At 38.3% G+C, this 27,075-nt stretch overlaps 1 protein-coding gene and 1 non-coding gene across 2 annotated transcripts; one reads left to right on the top strand and one right to left on the bottom strand.

The window, feature by feature from the left end:
* The first annotated feature begins 1,999 nt into the window (after window positions 1-1,999).
* LOC127257623 (uncharacterized) lies at window positions 2,000-5,886 on the top strand. The gene is made up of 5 exons (XM_051284059.1): window positions 2,000-2,917; window positions 2,979-3,888; window positions 4,003-4,065; window positions 4,177-4,359; window positions 5,786-5,886. Exons 1-5 carry the CDS (start codon window positions 2,000-2,002, stop codon window positions 5,884-5,886), a joined length of 2,175 nt encoding a protein of 724 aa, XP_051140016.1.
* Window positions 2,555-2,661, bottom strand: LOC127257770 (small nucleolar RNA R71). Its single transcript, XR_007840114.1, has one exon. It is a non-coding gene; the product is annotated as a small nucleolar RNA R71 (small nucleolar RNA).
* Window positions 5,887-27,075: the final 21,189 nt, after the last annotated feature.

Genomic DNA, 27,075 nt, shown 5'->3' with positions numbered 1-27,075 from the left:
GTTCCTACTAGTCCATGGAGCTTTGGAACGCTTTGACACTGAGGCTGCACCCACCTGCTCCAATCTGTGTTCTTCGTCTTCCTCTATGGAGAGTTCACTGCAGGCTTACGTTTTGGATTTCCGACTGTGCGCTTCCCTGAAGCCTCGACAGGCACACTGTCCTCTGCAGTGTCAACTCTTTCAACATTGTTCAGTTTCTGCCTCTTCCTCAGAGTGAAGCCTTCATAGGAAGACAGTTCACACAGCTCATCCACAACGTAAATTGACGACAGGTGCGCATTGATTCTCCTTGTTGATCTAACCGGACGTCCAATGCCATCATCCGCATTGCCTCCGCTGGCAGAATCCACTGAATTGACGACACTGTCCCACAAATGTTCTTCCAAATCATCAAGCGGAACCATCATATTGGAGAGGCTGTCAGCATTGTCCTCGTTGGAGAGGCAGTCCAGTTTAGTACACTCCTCGCCAAAAATTCGAGTGTAAGTTTGAGCTCGACTCCTCAACTGTTCCAAAATTTCCTCCAATTCTCCTTTAGAAGGCTGCAATTTGCACTTTTCCGTCCCTGAAAAAAGAAATGCAAATATTAGACTGTCTAATTTTCAAATGTTAGAATTTTCTTAAATCGCCACTACCTTCTAGATTATCCACCTCTTCAAAGCTATCGAAACAAGCTTTGTCCACCTACAAAAGCAAAAGCCAATTTCTGGTAAGACCATGATTGTACTTGATAGTTGGAAATCGCATGCATTTTATATTCATATCATATGCAATATTTGGGTGATTTTGATTGGATTCTACCTAATTTATATGCGAATTGTTTATTTGTTGTGTGCAGAGGGCAAATATCAAATTTGGCAAAATTGGCAGAAAAAGGGAAGAAAAATTCAGATTTGCACAACCTAGTTAGTCATGACATGACTAACTACACCCTCTTGATATGAGAAATTAATTAAAGGCCCAAAAGTCCATCTACAAAATAATTAGGGCAAACATTAAATAAAAGAGGGATCACACGTTTCAAAAAGAGAGAACGGCGAGGGCAGAAATGCACAGGAGTAGGAGACTGACAGACTCATAGATCGCGCATGAGCAAATCGACAGAGAAGATTTCCCCCTCCCACTATGACTTCATCTTTCTCTTTTATTCTTTGTTATTTGATTATGGAGTAGATACTTTTCTGGTTTGAGGGGTGATAATGTTTTGGTTCTTTTGTTTTGGAGATTCTTGATTTTCTTTATAAAAGTTCTTTTTGATTATCAATATTTGTCTGATTCTGATAATAGCGTTTGTGATTACTAGATTGATTGAATATTTTGGTACCGATGTTTAAATTAGTTTGATAATCTAAAGTCAATTCAGGTAGGATATCCGTAATTGTATTCGCACTTGAATAGGTGATAACCGGGTTGAATAGTTTCTTCCCGGGGGTTAGACAATAAAATCTAATTGCTCCTCCTAGGTAGTAATTATTTTGAATTGGGTTTTTCTAGATTACAATGCGGTTAGGCAATATTCTTATGGGCGCACCTAGGTTTATTTGCTTAATTAGGGGTAGTTAACGGTCGTACCTTAATTACCTACACTGTAAGGAAAAATTGGTTGTCAGAGCTTGTTGATAACTATAACCAATTTATTGATACTTTAATAAGAATTAATTTTATTGAATTAATGATAAAACACAAGTGTCATAACTGCATCATCCCTTGAGCCAGACATCCCCTTGACAGTCAGTCCCTTTAATTTAATTGCTTTGTTATTTTATTTTAATTAGATAATAAAAGAAAATTCCTCATTTATTTATTGCATTAGAATACGAAAGAGGGAATCACACAATCCCTGTGGAGACGATCCCTTCCCCTGTATTACATTAAATTGTGATAACGGATTAGGTGAAATATTTGATTGACTGCGCGACAGGTCAATTTTTGGCGCCGTTTCCGGGGGATTGGCGCTTTGTTTTACTCGTTTGTGTTATTTTAATTTATCCTCTTGTTTATGCCCCGTTCTTCTCGTACAGGTGAACTGATATTTAATCTTGAGATCGAGAAGGTTGAGCGAAAGCTACGAAAGGAAGCCAAGCAACGAAAAGCTGCTCAGGTTGCGAAGCTGGCAGAATCTTTAAACCACCTCAAAATCTCTAGCTCTAGCGACTCTGAAAGTGATCAAGAGACTGTCATGGCTGAAGATACCCGCACTCTAAGGGAGTTGGCTGCTCCCAACTTGGCGCAGCAGCCCTTATGCATTAACTTTCCAACTCTGAAAAACACTGTTGCTTTTGAACTGAAATCTGGATTAATTCATTTATTGCCTTCTTTTCATGGACTTGCAGGTGAAGAACCTCAGAAACACTTGCAAGAGTTTGACGTGGTGTGCTCCAGCATGAAACCACCAGGTGTTACTGATGAACAGATCAAACTCAGAGCCTTCCCATTCTCACTTAAAGATGCTGTAAAGGATTGGCTCTACTATCTCCCATCTGGAAGCATTGACACGTGGAACGACATGAAAAAGAAATTTTTGGAGAAGTACTTTCCAGCTTCCAGAGCTGCGATCCTGAGGAAGGAAATATGTGGCATCAAACAAAAATTAGGTGAAACGCTCCATGAATATTTGGAGCTATTTAATAAGCTTATCATTAAATGTCCACAACATCAAATTCCTCCTCAACTATTGATTCAATATTTTTATGATGGTTTATCATTGATGGACAGGAACATCATCGACGCTGCAAGTGGTGGAGCTCTAGTAAATAAGACGCCGGCACAAGCTTGGGATCTTATTGCGAGGATGGCTGAAAACACGCAGCAATTTGGTTCAAGGGATGTTGGACAGATGAACGGAAACAACAGTGACCATGCCATCCAATCGATGCAACAACAACTTTCTGAGTTGACGAGCTTTGTTTGCAAGATGGTCGTGGAAAAATCCAACCCGAGTGTCCAGGTCAAGGTGTGTGGAATATGCACGAGTGCAGGACACCCTACAGATGCATGTTCGACCCTCCAAGAAGAATTGTGCAGTGGATGTGAACATTGCAAACTACGGTATGAATAGACCTCCAGCGTACAATCCATACTCTAACACCTACAATCCAGGCTGGAGAGATCATCCGAACCTGCGTTATGGAAACGCACAGCAGGGTAATGCTCATCAACCATTCGGAGCTATGCATCAGATGCAACAACCTCGTTTCTATGAGAAACAGCTGCCCCAAGCACCCACAAGCAACTCCAGTCCATCTTTGGAAGACTTGGTGAAGTCCATGGCTACCAGTACCCTGCAATTCCAGCAAGAGATGAAGTCAACTGTCGGCAAATTACAAGGTCAGATCAATCAAGTGTCAGAGGAGGTGAAACAGCTACGTGAAAGAGGAAAGTGGCCTGCTCAGCCTGAGTCAAATCCAGCAAATGTCAAGGCCATCACTATCTGCAGTGATACGATGATTGAATGTTCCTCACGGCCTAATCCAAAGAATACGAGTGCTATAACGCTTCGTAGCGGAAAGGAATTGGAAGGTCCACCTCCTATCTCAAAGGAACAAAATGAGGATCAGATTAAGATGGAGATTCAAAAAGAGGCCGAACTTCACGAAAAGGTACCTCCTAACTCCGTTTTTCCTACTGAAACTAAATCAGCTCCTTTTCCTAACAGGTTAAAGAAACCACAAAAGGCGAACAAACGAAAAGAGATGATGGAAATCTTCAAGAAGGTGGAACTTAATATCCCGCTCCTGGAGGCTATCAACCAAATCCCCAAGTACGCGAAGTTTTTGAAAGAACTATGCACCAACAAAAGAAAATTGCGAGGGGACGAACATATTATAGCGGGTGAGAACGTTTCTGCTATTCTCAAAAGAAAGGTACCACCGATAACAGGTGATCCAGGTATGTTTTCTATCCCTTGTAAGATTGGAAAAACCAAAATAACTAAGGCTATGCTAGATCTAGGAGCTGCTATTAATGTCATGCCTCGATCAATATACGACTCTTTAAATCTAGGGCCTCTAAAAGAAACAGGAATTTTTATTCAACTTGCTGATCGAACTAATGCTTATCCTGATGGTATGATAGAAAATGTGCTAGTTCAAGTGAATGACTTAATTTTTCCTGTTGATTTTTATATTCTGGATATGCATGATGCACACTTCTTTAATCTACTGCCTCTTTTGTTAGGAAGACCTTTTATGTGCACTGCAGGAACAAAGATAGATGTTAAAAAGGGCACACTCAGCTTGGAGTTTGATGGAGAAGAACTTCATTTCAATATTTTTAATCCCATCAAATGTCCTGTTGAATCTGAATCGTTATATGCAATTAATGTTATTAATTATGTGGTGCAGGAAACTTATGAAGTTGGTAATGAGAATAAACGAAAAACTGTGTCAACAAAACAGTTAGATAAAAGACCAACTGGATAGAGTAAGAGAAGAAAAAACATTGTCGAAAAGTGGAGATGGATTCCCAAGGGATCACCATTGCTGGCATAAAAAAAATGTCATAAGGAGAATCAAAATTCTAAGCCGAAGAAAAAGTGTGTGGCCAATAGACATCGCTTCAAATTATACCACGATGGACCCTCACTTGATCCTATAAAGTTGGCAGCCGTTGCCGATTTCGATGTTCAGAATTGATGCGAGGCGAAGTCTAACTCAAAGACTATAAAGAAAAGCGCTTTTTGGGAGACAACCCAAAATCATTTAATTGCTTTCTTTAATTTTAATTGTTTTTTGTTTAATTGCTAATAATACTGTTAATTGTTTTGTTTGATTTGATGCAGGTCTTTTGAAAAATAATTACTGATTCTTAACGAAGGCGCAACGCTTTAAAAAAAAAAAATCAGATCACAAGGTGCCATTTAGTCATGATCATGACTAAATAGCACCTATAACACTGCCTAATCCCTCCAATTTCCAGCATGCAAGGTAGTCTTTAGTCATGACCATGACTAAAAACCACTTCTCATACTGCCTTTCATTCTTTCAATCCCCCTTTAACCCAAAAATTTCCAAAATAAAATAAATAAAAATAAAATAAAATAATTCCCCTCTCTCTCCCTTTCCCTCTCTCTTTCTCTCTCCTCTCTCCCTCTCGCCCTCTGCCAGACCGCCAGATGCTTCGCCTCCGCCCTTCTCCATCTCCTTCTTCTTATTCTCCTCCACCAGACATCTCACCGCCGAGCCTTCGCCAGTTCACGCCGGCCTCTGCCGAGACGCCGCCGATCGTCCTCCATCTTCTTCTTCATCTTCTCATTTTTCTTCCTTTTCTTCTTCTTCTTCTTCTTCCTCTTCTCCTTATCCAGTCGCCCTTAGCCGCCGCCCCTTCGCCAGTGATTTCCTCTGCCCACGCCGATTTCCGTCGCCCACGCCAGACACCGCCCGATCGTCCTCTGCCCAGAACAATAGCCGATTCCTCTCATCCGCCGGTTCATTAGTATTGGTAGTATTACTTCACCCCTTATCAATTTTGGAATTTTGGATTCTATGTTGAGAATTGGGTGATTTACTTATACTGCTTTAGAATTCCCTATTGAATTATTGTCCTTGCTGTTGAGAAATTTGGTTTGATATTGCTGTCGACATTTTCTTGTGTGATGGTAAGATTGGGCGATAGAATTAGTTTGTGCAATTCTGATTTCGGATAGAATATTACATTCTTGTTCTTGGTACTCTGGAATTGATCTTCTTTTTCAAGCGATAAATCTCAATACTTGTCGAATTTGAGTGTTAGACATTGCCTTGATTTGGTTCTAGGCTACTGTGTTGCCGCTTATTTCGTTTTGCAGGTTTCACGGGTACGGTTCTAGCTTCGACCTCAAGCTCCATCAAGGCTACTCAATCAGCAGGTATCACTAAGAGGAAATGCAGACAACCCTCTTCAAGATAAAGTTAATGATCCAGTCACTCATTCCCCGCACCGATTGAAATCGGCTCGTCAAACCAGGGAAGCATTACTCTTCCTTCTCTTCCTTCTATTTTCATTTTTCTTTCTTTACATTGAGGACAATGCATACTTTTAGGTGTGGGGAGAGTTATGCAAATTTTTGGGCAAAATTTTCATTTTTCTTTTTTGCTACTTTTTATGTCTTATTTGCTGTCTTTTCGCATGTTTTTGAGATTAGTCTGAAGTGAGTCAAATGTGATTTGTGTGATAGGTTAGTTTGGCATGAATAATGACATTTTATTGGTGATATGTTGAGTCAAGTCGACGTTTGAACCCTGTGAGAATTTGAGCCTATGTTCCAAAAGTTACATTAGAAAATAAATTGCACATATTCAAGCTTTTGGAAATTTTTTTCATGTGTGATTTGTAGTGCTCAATTAGATGACCTAGAACTTGAGTGATTATGCATGTTGAACTTGCAACTATCGGGTCTTGCGTTTTGAAAATGATAAGGGCATTAGGTAACCCATTAAGCCTTTCTTTATTACCCAGCACAATATATCCCCTAGTTAGCCCATTTGAGCCTTCTTAGTCTATTTTTTTCTTTTATAATAAAATGTTTTTTAGCCTCATACCCTTCTTTCGATTGAGCCTTCTCTGATTTGAACCCTATGTTGGAATGAATTACTTTAAGTTCATGTTGTGATGCACTTCATTTCTTCGGCACTAGTTAGAAACGAATTTTGGGTACGAATAAGTCATAGTATGAAAGAATAACTGTGGGTAGTGTAGGTATATATATATAAAAAGGCAAAAGCCAAAAAAAAAAATCAAAAAAAAAAAACAAGAAATAAAAAAAAAATATATAAAAAAAACGAAAAAAAGAGAAACAAAAAAATAATACAAAAATAAATAAATAAATAATTATCTTAATAAAGTATTTTCATTTAATTTCATTATTAAAGTTTGGGTAGTGAATAGAGTAAAGATTTCATTGTTTATGCCGATTTGTTCTTCATGTGCTAGCATCGTGTTCTTATTGTGTTCTTTTCTGACATATTTTAGCCCTTATATATCCTTTTTCCTACCCTGACCATAAGCCCCGTTACAACCCTTGTTGAAAGTCCCTTTGATTCTCTATGCTATATTCGAATATTTTAAGCAAGGGAGATTTGATTTTTACTCAAGCCTATAGGATAATCTTTTGTTGCACTACCTGAGTGTTGAACCAATTATACACTTAATTCCTTCAGAGAGCATGTGCGAATACACTTTATCTTGTGAGGTTGACTTGGCTTGATGTGTTAAAATTTGGATTGAATTGGTTGTTTTGGATCCTCTTGTCATATCGAGTTGCCTGCGATTTCTTTGGCTTATTTCGAATTCATGCTTGAGGGCAAGCATGATCTAGGTGTGGGGATAATTGATAGTTGGAAATCGCATGCATTTTATATTCATATCATATGCAATATTTGGGTGATTTTGATTGGATTCTACCTAATTTATATGCGAATTGTTTATTTGTTTTGTGCAGAGGACAAATATTAAATTTGGCATAATTGGCAGAAAAAGGGAAGAAAAATTCAGATTTGCACAACCTAGTTAGTCATGACCATGACTAACTACATCCTCTTGATATGAGAAATTAATTAAAGGCCCAAAAGCCCATCTACAAAATAATTAAGGCAAACATTAAATAAAATGGGGACCTCCACAACAATCGGCCTGTTGGTCTGACCGCAAACCTCCCGACTGGCGGACTATCCGACCACTAACCAACCGACCTGTTGGTCCGACCGCATACCTCCCGATTTGTTGGTCCAGCCGCAAACCTCCCGACTTGCAGACTATCCTACTTACAGACTGTCCGACTTGCACACCATCCGACCTGCAGACCATCTGACTTGCGGACTTTTTGACCTGTGGACCTTCCGCCCCGCGGACTTTCCGACCTGCGGACTTTCCGACCTGCAGACTTTTCGACCTGCGGACCTTCCGACCTGCGGACTTTCCGACCTGCGGACCTTCCGACCTGCGGACTTTCCGACCTTCGGACCTTCCGACCTGCGGACTTTCCGACCTTCGGACCTTCCGACCTTCGGACCTTTCCGACCTTCGGACCTTCCGACCTTCGGACCTTTCCGACCTTCGGACCTTACGACCTGCGGACCATCCGACTTGCGGACTTTCCGACCTTCATACTTTCCGACCTGCGGGCCATCCAATTTTCTTGAAACATTCCCTGATCGATCTAACAGACCCAATTATAGGCCCATCTCCCTTTCTGACTTGGGCTTTTTAACCTAATTATAATTTTCATACGCAACAACTTGCCCGCCGCCATCAGACTTTCAAACGCCATTCCTCAATCGCCGTTTGGAAGTTCGTAAACCACAACCCTACTGAGGAATCGTCTCTGCAACTACAATCAGTAACTGCAACACATCTGGTGCCACAAAACGCTCCCTTCTTCAATACTAGCCTTTGGTACTCTCAGTCTCTGCAACTCTAAACCATGGCGAATCAATACATTCCTGCATTTCCCTTCGACGGATCAATCCCTGAAACAACTTTTGTGGCGACGAAAATGCTCACTCCAACCATTCGTCCATACTGCACCACTTCTGAAGACTCCAATCGAATGAGAGAAGTCTTGGAAGCCCGAAACCTACTAGTTGTCAACAATCCTAACTACAACGCAGTCCGCCTCCATGATAACATAAAAACTCATCTGACGGATCCTAAGGATCCATACCCCACCTGGTACAAAAGGGTCACGGAACACTTTCAAGATCAATGGAAAATCTAACACATGGACCAGGCCATAATCCTGTCTACTCTCCCATGTCATTTACATGAGAAGGTTCTTCTAGCAATGTCGGCGTTCTGGCACCCTGAGATTTGCGCCTTCCTTCTTCCAACAGCCCCCATCGGCCCCACACTCATGGATGTGGCCATGATCGCTCATCTGCCAATCGTAGGAGAAGATCCTGTAATGGGTACCCTAGACGGACAAGAGCCTAGTGCAGACCATACAAGCTGGTCTCTGGCTAGCGTTAAGGAATGAGGCTGGACCATATTTTTAAACGATCAACAAGGAGCAGACGATACCCCTGTCACCGACCGCGAGCATACTGCCTTTCTGCTCTTTTGGCTCTGTAAGTATGTCATCATTTCTCCTTCGAAGTGCGTCCTTCCCACTCATCTTGATTTTGCCATACATATAGCCTCTGGCCATTCTTTTCTCTGGGTACTCTTTTCCTTGCCAATCTTTTTGAAGGGTTATCCAGGGTTAGCACCCGCCTTACAGATAAGGACGGTAAAAAATTAGATACTGCCGCTTCGGGTCCTTTTTGGTTCTTGGAAGTATGGTTCCGTCTCTATTTTCCCGACGCTTTCCAACTTGGTCAACACCGTTGCTCCCACACCTGAGAAGTCTTTAGGAATAGCCCTTAACCTACTTTGTTTAGGTCGCTACAACCTCCAAGCATCCGACCCTATCATCACTGCTATTCTAACCGACGACCGTAGTAACTCCCGATTTTACATGCACCGAAAGTACATCGGTTATGCGTCCGAGCTGTTTTGGCCATTCCATGTATCTTCACCTTTGTCCGAACCAGACCCACTCCCACATCCAACTTACTCTTTCTCCTGGGATGTTGCTCTTAAGCCCAGGTCCTTATTTATTAGCAAGAAAATTGATAAGAAAGGCCCTAAAGCATTTTATACCTTCAACTACCAGCCTCAATTTTTGGCACGCCAATTCGGATGCCAACAAAGCTTACCTGGTCCCAATGCCCATCCACATTTAATAATTCAAAGTCCAGATGTGAGAGTCATTCCTGATTTGATTGCCCCGTACGTATCCCAGCTCACCAATTACATAACTTCCAACTCCTACATTCCCTTCCGAACTTCTCCAACTTCAGTTGAATCCTTTCGCGAGTGGTGGTCGGTCACTTGGGTCTTAATTGCTCCTGACAAAGATCGTCTGCTGGGCATTCTTCTGCCCCAGCCTGTAGTGGTGTTGGGGGCGACCCCATTGACCAATACCCGAAGGAAATTAATCGTTCAAGGCACCGGATCGGGCACTCCGTAGAGGAAAAGAAGAGCTCCTTGGACTCAAGCTGTTCCCATCTCTGGAAACAATCAACCGACCTTGATAGACTGCCCATCAGGTCGGGCCCCCATAAAGACCCGACCTCGTCCAGGTATATTTTCATTTTTTTAACTTAGTCTGATTCTTTCCTTACCATTTTATTAATCCTTATTGTTTTTTATACTCAGGTCCGACTTCAGCCAGGACGACCGTCCAACCTACTTCCAACCCAAACAAAGCAGCAAAGCCACCAACTGACCAACTTTATGCGCCTGAACCCCCGACCAAACGACAGACCTTAATGCAGGCGCCTTCACCAGCCGAACTGGCAACAACAAGGATTTCATCTAACAGTGAGGCGACTGCTCTAGAGATGGGTAGGTTGCCTTATGTAGCTTCAGACCCATCTCTTCCTGATATAACGCCAATGGCCACGCCGGCGTCTACTTCTGCTACAGTCGCCTCTAGTGCAACCGCTTCTGCTGCAGTACCAGCCGCCCAGCCTTCCAGACTTATAACACTCTTGGCGCCTTCCGTGACCACGATCCGTCCAGAAGTAAATACAACTTCCACAGTCAATTCTCAATATTTATTCTCCATTTATTCTGAAATAAACATCCTTTCCTCCAGGGATGTTCCGATCTAGCCCTCTTGTCAGTTGTGCCAACTCGGACGGACACCCGAGCTATAATTGCGCAGGCAATTGATCAACCTTTCCCTGACCTGAGATTAGACTTGCTGACGGTCTTCTTCAAACCATTGGCGATCTTTTATTTCAAGTGCCTTCAGAGTCGGCTGCTACCTCCATTCTTCACCAGCTAATTGAGCGACTATCTGAACTCCGAAATGAAGTTTTGTTCGCTCAACTTTTGACAACTGAAGCGCCCTCGTCCGACTTGGATCAAATAAGTCTAGAGACTTCCCTGACTAAAACCAAGGAATCTATTCAACAAGCAACTGGCAGACTGGAGGGCCTTTCTAATGCCAAGGCAAAAATAGAAGAAACGATCCAACAAAATGAGGCTAAATTGAGAAAATTTTATCAAGAAAGGTCTATCGTGGAAGGCCACATAAGAGACGAACAATGCCTGATTGATCGGTGCAAGAAAAATGCAGCCGACCTGGACCAGGAGTTAAAGATTCACGCCCGATCCCAACTTATAAAACAGTACCAGTCGGCTGCCAATAACAGGCGACTCTCCAGAACAGAAGATAAATGGTCCTAGATTAAAATTGCTCTAGGACCTCTTCTGTAAACTTTTGGAAACTTTGACTTAGTAAATAATTTTTTGTCCTAATGTTAAGGATCACTTTCCAAAACACCGATCCTCTAGGAAACCAATCCAACTCGTCTCCCTTATAAACACTTGCAGTCCTTGCAAAACAACTAACAAACGTTTAACCACAAATCGAACCTTGAGCACGCCTGCTAACAAATATTAAAAATGCCACCCCATCGTCCTCATGTTCCTGTAAACAATTGGCAAGGTGTTATTCAACCCTTCTTTGTGGGTAATCATCCTGTTGGAGGCCATGTCGAGGACCTTTTATACATACTCAAACAGTTAGATTTCAAATTCAGATTTCCCAACGAGGCAGAAAAACCATTCATCGTGTTATTCGCCTGATGGAAAATGTATTAGAAGGATATTAAATTCTTCGGGATATTAAAAATCGCCTTCCCGACATTGATCATCACATGGATTTGATTGAACACCATGTGACAGCCATGCTCCCAGACCTTGGCTGGGATCATACCTTCTCCAATCAGCGCATAGTCTTTTCAAGATTACACACTCTTGTTGATCGTGAGCACCAAGCCGTGACAGACATGAAAGCTCGGACCGACTATGATCTTGGGAAGATGCAGGATCAATAGGAGAAGTACTGACCTAGCTTAAAGGACCTTATTGATAAAGAAACAGAATTAATCCTTAATCACTGGAATGAAGATTCGGACTCAGAAGAAAGTAATCCTCTGCACGACTCAACATCTGATAATGAATGAACCCTTGTTAGGTTCAAACCCTTGGCAAACGAGTTCTGAATAAAGTTACTGTTTCACGCTTTCTTGTTATCTGAAAATGCAAGAAAATACCTCTTCAGATATTTAGCATTAATACAGTCGTGTACCCTTTTACCTTCTTGATTTATAATAATAAAGGCACCATTTCCGATCTCCTTTTGAACTATGAATGGTCCCTCACAATTCGTAGACCACTTTTCTAATTGATCAACCATCTTATATGTAGGAAGGATAGTCTTCCAGACCAGGTCTCTTTCTTTGAATGTTCTATAAAAAAATCTATTTCCATAAGTCTTAGCCCTGATTTCATTCTGCTTCACAATCTGATCAATTGCATGAAGTCGGTTAACATCCATACTTTCCAATTGCTGCAACATAATTTGTTGATATTCCTCAGTAAATTCATCATTGGTAAAGCTTGTACGTCCAGATGAAACTTGAACTTCGGCTGGCAACACATCATCCTGTCCAAAGGTGAGTTTATATGGTGAAAACCCTGTGGCAGAATTTCTGTTATTCCTATGTGCCCATAAGGCTCGAGATAACAAAAAATGCCATTTCCTTGGGTTCTCTTCAATCGTTTTCTTGATAATCCCAATAATGATTTTGTTAGCGGCTTCCGCCTGCCCATTAGCTTGGGGATAATAAGGCAAAGAATGATTCAGACGAATACCAAACTCTGCCAAGAAGCTTAAAAACTTCTCCCCAGTAAAGACCAGACCTTGGTCGGTTGTTACTGAATGAGGAATACCATACCTATATATGATCTGATTCAACACAAAATCTACCTCCTTTTGATCCACATTCTTCAAAGCAACAGCCTCCACCCATTTGGTGAAATAATTTGTTGCAACCAGAATAAAACAATGATTTTTGGACAAGGGAGGATGGATCTTACCAATGATATCCATAGCCCAAGATTTAAAGGGCCATGGTTTTACCATAGTCTGCAATTCTGTGACTGGCAAGTGATTCAACTTCCCATGCCTCTAACATTCTTGGAAGCCTTTGGTGAATTGTATGCAATCTTAAAAAATCTTTGGCCAAAAGAAACCCAACCGATGTATAGCCCATCTCATATTCAAACCTGCCTGATGAGCTCCACAAATCCCACTGTGCACTTCTGTCATCACCTCCAAAGCCTGTTTGCACCCCAAACATTTCAAGAGTAATCCATCGAATGTCCTTTTATATAGCACTCCTTCCACCAATTGGAATCGCAAGGCTTTCAGTCGAATTCCAATCGGTACATTTGCTCATGGATCTTGTAAATACATGACAAGTTCTGCCCTCCAGTCGGTTCCACCTTTTGTCTCAGGACCGACCTCTGCACAAATATCTTTTGGGATTCCCTTGCAAGCTTTTTGAGCTAATTCGTCTACAAAATGATTTTCCTTTCTAGGGATGAATTCAATTATCACTTCGGAGATCTTTGATAGCAACCGACCTACCAAATCCCTGTATCTGCGTAGGTGGGGATAATTGCAAACATACTGTTTGTTTACTTGGTTAATCACCAACTGAGAATCTTCTTTTATAATAACCGACTGAACTTTCCTGGCTATTAAAGCTTCTAATCCCAAGATTAAGGCCTCATATTTTGCTGAATTATGGGTCATGGCTTCTAATTGCAACTGCAAATTGACCATTTGACCGTCTGGTCCTTCCAACAAGACACTTGCACCCGATCTGTTTCCTGAGGCAGAACCATCAAAAAACATTAACCAATTTCGAGTACTTATATAGGACATGCACCCGGTCGGTTCCTGTTCCTGACCTGCGAAATCGGCCGAAAAATCTACTATTGCTTGGCCTTTGACCGCCCTCAAAGGAGAATGATACAAATCGAAAGGGGCTAATTTAATGGCCCACTTAATAAGTCTGCCTTGCATGGTAGGTCTTTGCAAAATTAACTTGATGGGATCAATCTTTGAAATGAACTCAATTCTCTTGGGGTACATATAATGCTCGAGCTTGGTGCATGCAAACACCAACAAATAACACACATCTTCTCTGGCATAGTAAAATTTAATTCTGGTCCTGTGAAAGTCTTGCTCAAATAATAAATTGCCCTTTCCTTTCCATCATCTCCATCTTACGCTAATAAGCAACTGACCACTTCATATGTATTTGTCAAATAAAGCTTGAGGGGCCGACCTTCTTTAGGGGGCATCAACACAGGTGGTTGAGCCAATGATTGCTTTATAGCTTCTAAAACTATCTGTTGGTCTGGTCACCACTCAAAGGCATTTCCTCCTGCCTTCAACAATTTAGTGATTGGTCTGACCTTACAAGCAACATTGGAAATAAACCGTCTGAGGTAATTTACTTTCCCTAAAAAACTTTGAATTTCTTTAACCGTCCTGGGTGGTCGGCTGGTTAAAATTGCCTTGGCTTTATTAGCATCAATCTCTATTCCCCTTTCATGAACCAAAAACCCCAAGAAACTTCCGGCTGAGATACCGAAAGCACACTTAGTTGGATTCATCTTCAACTTGTATATCTTCATCCGACTGAAAGCATCTTTAAGATCTTTCAAATGTTCCTCAAAACTAGAATATTTGACGATAACATCATCAATATATACTTCCATAGACTTATCAATGAGATCATGAAAAATTGAGTTCATGGCCCTCTGATAAAGTGCCCCAGCATTCTTCAAACCAAAAGACATAACTGTCCACTCATAAATACCTAACGCTCCTGGGCATCTAAATGTTGTCTTGTGAATGTCTTCTTCTGCTAAAAAGATTTGGTTATATCCTGCATAACCATCCATCAAACTAAGAATTTTATGCACTGCTACTGAGTCAATTAACATGTCAGCCATAGGCATCACATACTCATCTTTAGGAGTGGCCATATTAAGATCTCTAAAATCGATGCATATCCTGATCTTACCATTCTTTTTAACAACTGGCACAATATTGGCCAACCAATTCGCATAACGGCAAGGTCGGATGAAACCTACTTTAAGAAGCTTCTGAATTTCTTCTTTGATCTGAGGCATCAAGTCAAGACTCATACGTCTTGGAGATTGCTTACAAGGCTTGAAATCCTTTTTAATGGGCAATCGATGTTCTATCAGACTTCGCTCTAAACCAGGCATTTCTGAATAATTCCAAGCTAAACAATCAATATTGTTTCTTATAACCTCGAGCATCAATTTTTGTTGCTCTTCAGAGAAATAACCACTCATCCTGATTATTTTTGGAACCAGGTCGGTTCCTAAGTTAAATTCCAGCAAAGGATCTTTTGCTGAAAATACTGGCTCTGTTTTCTCTAATAAATCAGGCCAACGGAATTGCTCATCTTCTTGGAAATGAACATCACAGATTTTTATTTTTTCTACTCTTTTCAAAAGCTGGTTTAAATAATACTGATTAATAAGTACACTACAATCTTGTAAATTTGCTTCTTCCATAAGAAATATATTATAAAAAGTAGGTTTGGCTTCCTCAAGAGCCATATAGTACAACTGTTCTTTTAAAAAAACATTGAATTCTGGCCAATGAATTTAAAACCCTTCTTTGGGTATTCATTAGCCATAAAAAACTGAGACATTGGAGGTACATGACCAGAATAAAAAACTGATTCTTCAACTTGTTCTGATGCTCCGAATGGATTGTCATTTGCTTCCATTTTGAAGACCTGATTGCCTTCCCAGAACATCAATTGTTGATGCAGTGTTGATGGCACACATTTAGATGCGTGAATCCAGTCTCATCCAAGTAGGATTGAATATGTAGTATCTGCATCCACCACGAAGAAAACAGAAGAAATCTTTTTAGGACCTACTTCGATTGAAGCGACCATCATGCCTTCTGGTTTGGTCGGCTGCCCTGTAAAGCTAGTCATCTCAAAATCCACAGGAGATAGATCGTGAATTCCCTTCCCTAACTTCTTGAGATTCTTTAAAGGCATTACATTGAAGACGGCCCCGTTGTCTATAAAAACTTTGTAATTAGTTTCCCACAAATATGAGCATTAACATACAGAGGCTTCAAATAAGACACTGTACCTTCTGGAATGGGAGGGAAGACTATTGGAGGAACCTCTGACTGAAAATCAGGATATGAAATCTTTGCCTATTCTGGCTCTTCTATAAACTCATCCACCAGACTTGCCCACAAAGGCTCTTTCTCAACCCAATTAATTTCTGTCATTCAGAAGGGGATACGTGGCCCTAGTCGAGATTTGACAGACCTTGAAACATTCTCTGGAATTTCGTCTCTGACTTCAATTTCAGGTTGAACAGTCAGAGATTCCAAACGAAATTCCTCCAGAGATGGGTTAATGTTAATCTTCTCGCAATACTGACATTTGAAATACTCAACTCTTTCATCTGACAAGCCTTTACCCTTTTTTTGCATGGACTGACCTCCCTCATTGTAATTAGGAGTATTTCGTATGCTGGTCGGCTGTTTTGTCGAAGCGACCCCTATGGGTCGACCTCCTTCTGCCTCATTCGCTTGCTCAAACAAGACGACCCTGATGGACCGACCTTTTTCAGTATACTTAGCAGCGCCTCGGCTGTCGTTCGGTTGCTTTGATGAGGCGACCCGTATAGACCGACTTTCTTCCGGAGAAGTAATATTGCCTTGCATATTCGGTTGCCTCAAGGAAGCGACCTTGTTTCTGTATCTCGCAGCATACCTGCGCTTGGCATTCCGAATCTGAGTACGATTCATGCCTGGGAAGCGAGGATCCACATCAATTGGTAAAGATTTCTTATTTCGAATCCATTTGCTTCCGACCGAACCCGAACCAACGATTGCTCCTTTAATTCCACATTAAAAGAACCATCTTGGTTATCCCATTTTTCAGCCACTGTTTTTTCACAGACCTTGAGTTTCACTTCTGGTCGGCCACTGTTTGATGATTTCCCTTTTTCTGATCTAGAACTTGCTTGTATATTAACCATTGTTGTGGTCACTTTTGGAAAAGGTTGTTGCTCTACACCCAAAGTGATATATTTGAGCCGACCTGCCTTAATAGCCTTCTGGATCTCATTTCGAAAATGAGTGCACTGACTTGTATTATGTGTGAAAGAGTTATGCCACTTACAGTATGGCCTCCCTTTGATTTCTTCCTTAGTAGCCAACCTTTGCCCCTTTGGAATTCGGATATGACCATCAGTTAGCAAAATATCAAAAATCTCATCGGCCTTTAAATTGTCAAAGGTCGGTTGCTCTTTTCCTTCAGTTCTTGGTACTGGCTTTAACTTAGAGCACACATAAGGCTTTCCTGAAATGATTTCGGCCGCCATCTCTTCTGTTTGATCATAATCAAAGTCGTATGCTTCTGTTTCCATACTTGCCATATGCTGAACTTTATTGCGCCTGAAATTCTGATCATTTTCTCTAAAAAGATACTCTAAACGTCCAGCCTTGGAAGCAAGGCTTGCCAAATCTTCCACATCATAAGCAGTGAGTGCCTCGCTTAGGCGGTCGTGCATGTTCCAGACCACTAAGTCAGTCATTTCTTTTTCATTGATTATAGTAGGACAACGTCCTTTCATCAAACGCACCCTTTCAATAAACTGTGAGGCTGACTCTTCTGGATATTGTTTCAATTCCAATAAATCGGTAAGAGAAACAGTCGGTAAAGGATTGAAGAATCTAGCATGGAACGCCATTTCCAATCCTTCCCAAGTTTGTATTTGCCCAGGTGGCAGGTCTACAAACTATGAGAAAGCTGTTCTGGTGAGAGATAACCCAAATAATTGTAGTTTATAAAAAGGATTATTTCCAACTTCCCTTAACTGTGCTGTAAAGCGACCCACATGCTCTATGGTAGAAGATCCATCTTCCCTTGAAAAAGCATGGAAGTCAGGTGGTCGGTAATTCCTTGGAAGTGGATAGTCGTTGATGATCCTTTCGGGGAAAGGTCTTTGATAAGCAGGGCGATTGGCCATCTGAGGATTCAAACCAAAATGCACCCTTAAAACTTGCGGAATCTCCTCAGGATCCACACGAGGGTGTTGATGATCTGGAATAAAAATGGGATCTTGCACATGTGCTCCTTGCCTCTCCTCCCTGACAACATTTGGCTGCAAATTATCAACTCTTGGTCCCAAAGGAACATTGTTACGGAAAGTTAGAGGAGTCTTTCCCCTATCTGTTCGGTTGAACGTTGTGGCGCTTGGAAGTGTGCTGTTCACATATGATGCCCCTGCGAAATTTGCTTGCATTCTTGATGGTGACACTCCTGGCGGCGTCTGAGTGGGTTGAAGAGTAACCCTTGATAATGCTTGATCTAACATGTTCTGCATAAGATTTTGTTGCTCGCACAACATGTTCTGCATAGCCGAAGTTTGCTAATTGCTCAATTGTTGAACATAAGACAACCAATCGGTAGGTGGTTGGGGAATCTCCCCTGAATTTGGCATGACAGGTGGTGAAATATTTTCTCCCACCGGTGTTGATGATGATTGAGGTTGTGAGCCTGCCATAGTGATCTTTCTGATGATTCGGCCAGATCTCGGTCGTATGAAATTCTCTGATGATGTAGGATCAGCAATCTTGCCTTTCTCCCACTGTGATTGCAAATTTGTTGATGTATTTTTTCGACAATACAAAAGTAAAATCCGAAAATAGGAATTTATCTTCGAATTTGATATATTTAGTGCCTGAGATTAGGAATCTCTAAAAACTGTACGGTACAGAAAATAAGCTGGAAAAATAAAGACTGGAAATTTAAATGATGATCCCCGAATCTCTTGAATTTGATGTCGATTGAAGATGATTGAAGATGTCCTGTCAGTTGCGAATCCCAATCCTTAAATACCCTTCAGAAACGGTACTTGGAACCGTCACCCGAACGGTTATAATATTTCTCTTAACCGTTCGCTACCTCATCTTCTGCTGACACATTTTTTCAGCCGACCAAGCTATTGTCTTCACTTGCTTTCCGCAGCATCTGACCTCCACAACAACCGACCTGTTGGTCCGACTGCAGACCTCCCGACTTGTTAGTCCAGCCGCAAACCTCCCGACTGGCGGACTATCCGACTTGCCTATCCGACCACTAACCAACCGACTTGTTGGTCCGACCGCATACCTTCCGACTTGTTGGTCCAGCCGCAAACCTCCCGATTTGCGGACTATCCGACTTACAGACCGTCCGACTTGCACACCATCCGACCTGCAGACCGTCCGACCTGCGGACTTTCCGACCTGTGGACCTTCCGACTCGCGGACTTTCCGACCTGCGGACTTTCCGACCTGCGGACTTCCGACCTGCGGACCATCCGACCTGCGGACTTTCCGACCTTCGGACTTTCCGACCTGCGGACCATCCGACCTTCAGACTTTTCGACCTGCGAACCATCCGATTTTCTCGAAACATTCCCTGATCGAAGGACCCAATTATAGGCCCATCTCCCTTTCTGACTTGGGCTTTTTAACCTAATTATAATTTTCATACGTAACAATGCTAATAGAAGGACATTTGTACAAAAAATTATACAAATATAATAATATTTTTAATATTAAGTATAATTACGCAAAATATAATGTGATCTTTAGAGGCAGACGGAGAGAATATCATAATAACATACTATTTAATTAAAATTGAAATTTATTTTTTATTTCAAATCAAAATTAAACAAACTCAAAGTTCACTGTGTTGATATTATTGTATGATATGCCCGAAAAAGGTTTTCCTTTTATAAGTGAAAAATATAATTTTTATTATGTTTATATAAAATTGTCTTCCAAACTATATATTTATATATTATTTTCTGGCTTGCCCTTAAATTTTTCTTTTTTTGTTTTTTTTTTTTTCACCATGGTGAATAAGCATTCCTATCTCGAAAATCAAAACTTGGTTCAGGTATTGCTTTTGCATGTATTTGGAGTCATTGAATAATGTGTGATAAAATAATAAATACATTTTAATTAATCGTAATCTAAAATTGTAATATTGTGTTAAATATTATATATCGGATATTTTTTTATGGGATAAAAAAATAGATTTCTCAAAAAAATACTATGCAAACAAACTCAAAATTCAAGCCAAAATGCTTGAGCCAAACACACCCATGATATGTAATATTTCTATAAAAGTAAACACATCCTATGCTATTGGTAATACAACGATGAATAATTTATAAGTTAGTTTTTTTAAAAAAAATAAAAAAAAATCTAAATATATACTATTCAATTCACACTACTTTAAAACATATTATATTAAAATACTATTTACTTTAAATTTTAAATCAAAATCTCAAAATCAAACCAAAAAAATGTTCGTCATATAATTTGAAAAGGTGATAATGATTAATAAAATGTAAAATATATTTTAATTAATGATACTGCAAATTTAGATTTTTTAATAATATCATAATGAATACTATTGTATGATGTGATCATGCTTGCTTGTGAGATTTAAAATTGAGTTTAGGATTTTAAATATAAAAGTTTAAATTAAAATAATTATTTCATGTGATGTTAATAAGTATTGATGTAGATTTTAAATATAAAATTATTTTTTTAATATAATATAACAAATAAAAATTTGATTAAATATTTTTTAAAATACAGTGAATAGTAAAATTCTAAAGATTTACAAATAAACAGAATCTTTATGTTAAGAATTATATCCTCTAATTTTATGTCCACTTCGTGTGTATTACAAAAAAAGTGGTCATAACGTTGAGGAAGTACAAGAAAATGTATGGTTTCATTTTTTATTTTATTTTTTTCATATCAAATAGTAATGTAATAGATGCTGAAAACTATGTAATAAAATTAATGTTTACTACCTTTTTATAAAATGACAGTTTATTTTAGTTCTATAGCATTGCATTATATACGACAATTTAATTGACAATATGATAAAAATAAATCGAATTTATTTATTCAATTGGCTTGGCTTGTTGTATTTTCTTCACTTCAAGTTGATGAAGGCAATGCAACAGTTGTAGTTGTGATTTCATGAACGTTACTGTCGAAAGTTGTGTACTTTTGGAGTTTGCTTTTATTTATTATTTATTTACTTTTATTTTGAATTTACAATGATGTAGTTAATCAAGTTCGTGTAGGTTTTGTTAGATTTTACAAATAGTGTATTCAATTCAAAATTATAAAAACTTTTTAAAATCTGAAAGTAAATTCTTAAAAATTTATAAAATCTCGAGCATTCAAGTTAGACTTTTAATTTTTTATTTTTCAACAATCTCATAACTTTACAACCTTGTGAATTTTAATTGAAAATTATATAGTATAAAATATTTCTAATAAATAGAGATTTTGATAGATTCTTATACCTTTACAAGAAAAATGTATTATTATCTATATATAAATATTAAGATAATATTTGTTAATAGATTTATATTCTTTTATAAAAATAATAATTTAAAATTAATATATACTACCAATGCATTACCAATTTTTTTGAGATTGTGTTTTATATTATTAAATATAATATTTAAAAATATTATGATTTTATTATAATATATCTGCACTATTATGGCCTATATTTTTCAATTAAAGAATACATTGCATCATCATTTCGGGTAGAAGTAAACTACATAATTATATTTTCTTTCCTAAAAACGAGAATTGTTGGTTTATAATTTATTTATTTTATTCATTTTATCTTTTAATTTTTTTAATTTCAATTTTATTTTATATTTTTTTTTTAAAAAAAATCATAATATGATCTTTGTTTTATTTATATATTTAAATGATGCATTATCAAAAAAAAAATGAACTTCAAAATCTCATGGTAATATTTTTTATTGTTTTATACTCCTTCCGTTCGCTTTTGAAAGTTTACATTTATCTTTTGTGTCATGGTATTTACCATTAAAAATATCATTATATTTGTATAAATTTGTATACAAATATCATTATATTTGTATTATAAGACATTAATACAAGTATTTCTGTATTTTTTTTATTTAATTTGTACTATGTTTTGATCTAATTAATATTAAAAAATAAACATGCAAAAAGTAAACATTTAAAGTAAACAGAAAGAGTATATATTTTCAAGTCGTAACAAACTAAATAATTTTTTTTAAAAAAATATTTTTAAGTAAATATTTTCTTGTGCATTGTAAATTTGCTAAACAATGTAAATATTTATTTAGTGTTTGATATTATCTGAAGGATTTTGGTGGTCAAGATCGTCATCATAAAAATACAAGTAAGATGTTCGATGTTCGTCATGCATCATTAAGGAATGTAATTGAGAGATTTTTTTGTACTTTTAAACAGTGATTCATAATTTTTAAAACAACATATCTTTTCTCATTTCAAACACAAGCAAAGCTAGTGATGGTTTGTGCTGGATTACACAATTTGATTTTTTGAAAACAATGACACTTTGATAAACTTTCGGTCGAATACGAAAAAATCAAGATTCCTCACATATCGACATGGAAGATGAAAATTTAGATTATTTTTTTTTTCTCAAAAGTGAAATACAAAAAAAAGAAGATAATGTAAGGAGAAAGCCGAGATATATCAGTGATAAAAATGAAGATGACGAGAATAACAACAACCACATCAACATCAACCACAACCACAACAACAACAACAACAACAACAACAACAACAATAATAATAATAATAATAATAACACTCTTAGTTGGCTCATACTAAAAATGCTACTGTCACACTGCATCATGAGGTTGTCATCTCCCTACTTTGGTTTCACAATACAGTGTTAAGACTAAAAATTAATTATAAAAGCATCTTATTATTCACACAAGCTGGTTTATGAATATTGAAAAAAACACTCCTAAATATGAGGTTTTTTTTTTTTAGTTAGAAATTTACATATAATACATAAGATACAAGTTCACTTACTCAGTCTGTCTTTCTATATCCCGAGATGTCCCATATCCTGAATGTGCCATGCATACTTGAACCAAATATTTTTTTAAAAACAGTCAAGAACTAAATTCATTTTAAAAACTAACATAAAATATGTCCTGCCATAATTAAAAATGAAGTTTAATCACCATTATTCACCAAATAAATGGCATGTCATGCCAATAGTGAAATAATTCAATAATGCTATCGAACTCGACAAACCAAGCACATACATATATATCCATCTGTCTAAGTGAGCAATCAGAATAATTTCGGCTCATAATGATAGGCTCACTATATCTGTCTAAGTGAGCAGCTGAAATAATCTTGACCCCATGATAATAGGCTCACTAGACCATCATCAATAAATAGCCGAAAAATTCTGGGCTCAACGGAAGGACCTGAAAAACCCTTAAGAATATAATGGTCATCTGGTCACTTCCATATACCCACCATATGTGCCCTCATAATCAATATATGGATAGCCGTTGTTGTCGCCATTAACCACAAGACGCTCCATAGTTTGTGATAGTGAAAATAAGACCCTAATGTCTAGACCTATCTTGTGTAATGTAGTAGAATCCGTGCATCATAAATTCACTTAAGAGAAACCCAGAAACTCAACTCATCCTCGTGCGCCTTAATGAGATTATGTTTGGAGTTTGAAATATAATCTTAAATTACCGCTAGACCTCACTAGCAGCTACTGTAATTGGTGAAATAACACCTAACACGAATGATTAGACCGAATGTCTCAACTACAATGGATTTAATCCTTGATGCATTATATTTTCTTTTCTTGTTTGGTAAGGGTTTGGTTTTTTTTTTTTTTTTCTTTATATATATATATAATTATATTATTATTACTATTATTATGATTATTAAGCGTTCATATTTATCTTCTTTATTATTATTATGTTATTATACTTATTATATTCATATAAATATTATATTATATTTTATATTTATTTGTATCGATATTTATCCTTTTAACAATATTTTCAATCATAATCAATATATAAAATAGGAAATAAATTTTTTTTCAAAATATTAATTTCTTGATCTCAAAATATTATAAAAATATTTATTTGCTATAACAATATTATTTTATACACTCCAAAATTGGGGTATTATAAGCTCGCTGACGAGCGAACCGAAAAGCAATAAATGCAGTAAAGTAAAGAAAGCAGTAAAGAGTGAGCGGCAGAGACAGTGAGCGGAGTGACGGTTTAAAGTGGCGAGTGCAGCGAGTGTGTTGGTGAGCAGAGCGGCAAGGGTGACAGTGAGCATTATATATATATGAGCGATGGTTGGCGAGTGGTGAGTAATAGAAAAAGCGAGTAAATGAGCGGTGATAACACCAACGATGACATTGGACAGAGGTGTTTGTGTGTGATATTTGTATGTTAATAAAATGGATAGATTGTCATTGCTGAAATTAGTGAATGATGAAAGTGAAATAGAAAAATAGATATATATATATATATATAATGCGAAGTGACAAAAGTAAGAAATGTTATCCTACTTATTCATAAACTAGATTCTTAACTCGTTGGTACTTGACCTTAAAGAATTTACAACAAAACTTCAATGACACTCAGATTCAAAACATTATAGGCAAGAAAATCTATTGTCACTAGAAATTTCTAAGATCTGATAGACAAACGTCTTTATCTAATTAATTATTCTAAAAATTTGTTTCATTAGTAGTTTTACCCTTCTGATATCTCTCTTTAATCAAAATTGAATTCAGAACAATAATTTAGCAGGTCGACAAGGCTCATGCATACTTAAATACGGTGAACTACGTAAAATATATTAATGAATACGACGCAAAATTAGGCTTTGATAATCAATTCTTCACATGCACTTTCCACAACAAGGAAAAATCCAGATTTAAACAATCAAATATAAACTTGAATTTGGGAACAAAGTTGAAGATGGGGAAATCTTGATATTGAATTACTTCTAGAAAAGCGATAACTCTACATTAATAAAGTTGTAACATAGCAATAAAGAAAGTTGTAAATATTCCTAGAAAGCAACTGAAAATTGGGTTGTCGGGATGTGAGAATCTACACTCCCCCGACCTCTTCTCTAACTAGGTGAACTCACTTACAGGATTGAAGCTCTCAGAAAATAAATGGAGTAAAACTAGATTATCACACTATGATCTACGATATATTATACAAGAAATATGACCCTATTTATAGATTTTCTAGATTGGCGGTTGATGGCAGTTGAGCGATTACAGAGCAGCAGTTGAGAACGGTTGAGGTGTTGTTGCAACTGCTAGGCAGTTAGTTTTTTGAGCGGTTGGAACTTTCACAACTCCCAGCTTGCTCGCTCATATGCGGGACTGCATTAGTTGGGTGCAAATCTTCCTTGCTCGCCTTGCTACACTTGGCTTGGCTGGAGGACATCAACATAGCTCAAGCGAGGCTGTCATCACTGGCCAGCAGTGGTTGGCTGACCACTGAGAGCTCCACACTTAATCAATTCTTGGGACTACTCGATCATCGCTCGTCAACGGTGGATGTCTGGCAGGCTGATTGGCTCAGGTGCGAGCGGAAAGAACGTCGCTAACTATAGTTGGCTGCACCCTCTCTCGTCTCATCATACTTAGGCATTTTTGCGCTAGAATCATCGTTTAAAAAGGCTAAAAACATCAATAATCTTCACAAGCAAGCTTTGGATCATATCAAGTGAAACAAATCAATAAAGTATACCATAAATCAGATATTTTGATGGTTCTCGCATAAAAATTTAAGAAATACACAGTTTTATCAAGTGATAAATAGTTGTGCGTGTATATATATATATATTATGTGTATATATATATATATATTATTCTTGCAGTGTGAATTGCTCGAGGGAGCGAATTGTTCTTTGATCCTGAAATAGAACAAACTTGTAGGGAAAATCGGCTCAATAAGCGTAGAAGACCACCTCAGGTTGAGGTGTATGTAAATTCATCATCTGACGAAGAAAGAAGACAAAGCAGTGAATTTGAGTCATTGTTAAGAAGTTATTCTGAATATCCCTTTCACTCAGGCTAGAATATGGACAACATGAATGACCATGAAAGAAATAATCAGGAGAATGGACCAATTGCGCCCGAAAGGACAATTGAGGATCATTTACAAGGAGGAAACAACACAAGGTCGAATCGAACTTCGAGGCCTACATTGATCAGTTTCAGATTCAGCCCACCCTCATCACCATGGTGCAGTCCAACCAATACAATGGATCTCCATCGAATGATCCTGTTGATCATATCACCACATTTCTTGAGTTATGCGACACGGTGAAACTGAATGGAGCTTCAGAAGATGCTGTTAAGCTTCGTTTATTCCCATTTTCTTTGAGAGATAAAGCAAAGGCATGGTATAACACCTTGGTGCTTCGTGAGATTAGTACTTGGGAGGAAATGATGTCTGTATTCTTGGACAGATTTTTCCCACCGGCGAAAGTATTAGAATTGCAAGAACGAATTAAAGAATTTATCCAATAGGAGGATGAGAGCTTACAAGATACATGGGGCAGGTATAATTCATTGTTATCTCGTTGTTCTAATCATGGTTTTGTTGATTGGCAGCAGGTCCACTTGTTTTACACTGGACTAACCGAGCAATGGAGAAATTTACTTGATGTTGCCGCTGGTGACTCGTTCCTATCTGTTGGACCTACTCGAGCCAAGGAAATCATCAAGAAGAAGATAGAAAACATGAAGAAATTTTCTGGAAAAAAGGCTGCTGGCGGAAAGGTTAGGGGGCTGTACGAAGTCGATAAAGAAGTAGCAGTGGAGTCTAAGCTTGATGCATTGATGAGGGAAGTAAATTTGTTGAAAAAGCAACAAGTTGTTCCATCTCGTTGTGAATTGTGCCATGGCTGCCATGAGACAACAAACTGTCACTTATTGGAAGGAAATATCCAAGAATACAATGTGAAAGGACCGAGCAACAAATCGGGGATATAAATTCTATAAAAAATCAGCTGAGGAATTTTGACGGTGCTTCATCTTCATATTACCAGCCTCAACCACAACACTTTCAACCAAATTCATACTACCAAAATAACTAACAATACCAAACTCATCACCAACCACAATATAACCAAAACCGTAACCAAACCACTTACCAACAGCCGCAACAAATACCAAATCGACCATATCATCCTCAATAGAAGCACAGCACAAGAGGACAGGATGACTTAAGCTTAAAGGACTTAGTTTTGGC

This window comes from Andrographis paniculata, unplaced genomic scaffold (assembly GCF_009805555.1).
Source record: "Andrographis paniculata isolate CXL003 unplaced genomic scaffold, ASM980555v1 Contig58END, whole genome shotgun sequence".
In the NCBI taxonomy this organism is placed as follows: Eukaryota; Viridiplantae; Streptophyta; class Magnoliopsida; order Lamiales; family Acanthaceae; genus Andrographis; species Andrographis paniculata.
Note: the sequence above shows the minus strand (reverse complement) of the source record. Positions and strands in the feature narration are given on the sequence as shown.

Bases quoted from the DNA above. Each gene is read 5' to 3' on its own strand.
- LOC127257623 (XM_051284059.1), top strand. From the start codon at position 2,000: ATGCCCCGTTCTTCTCGTACAGGTGAACTGATATTTAATCTTGAGATC. The intron at 2,918-2,978 runs GTCGTGGAAAAA...GCACGAGTGCAG, and splicing joins CGAGCTTTGTTTGCAAGATG to GACACCCTACAGATGCATGT. The intron at 3,889-4,002 runs GTATGTTTTCTA...CTTTAAATCTAG, and splicing joins ACCGATAACAGGTGATCCAG to GGCCTCTAAAAGAAACAGGA.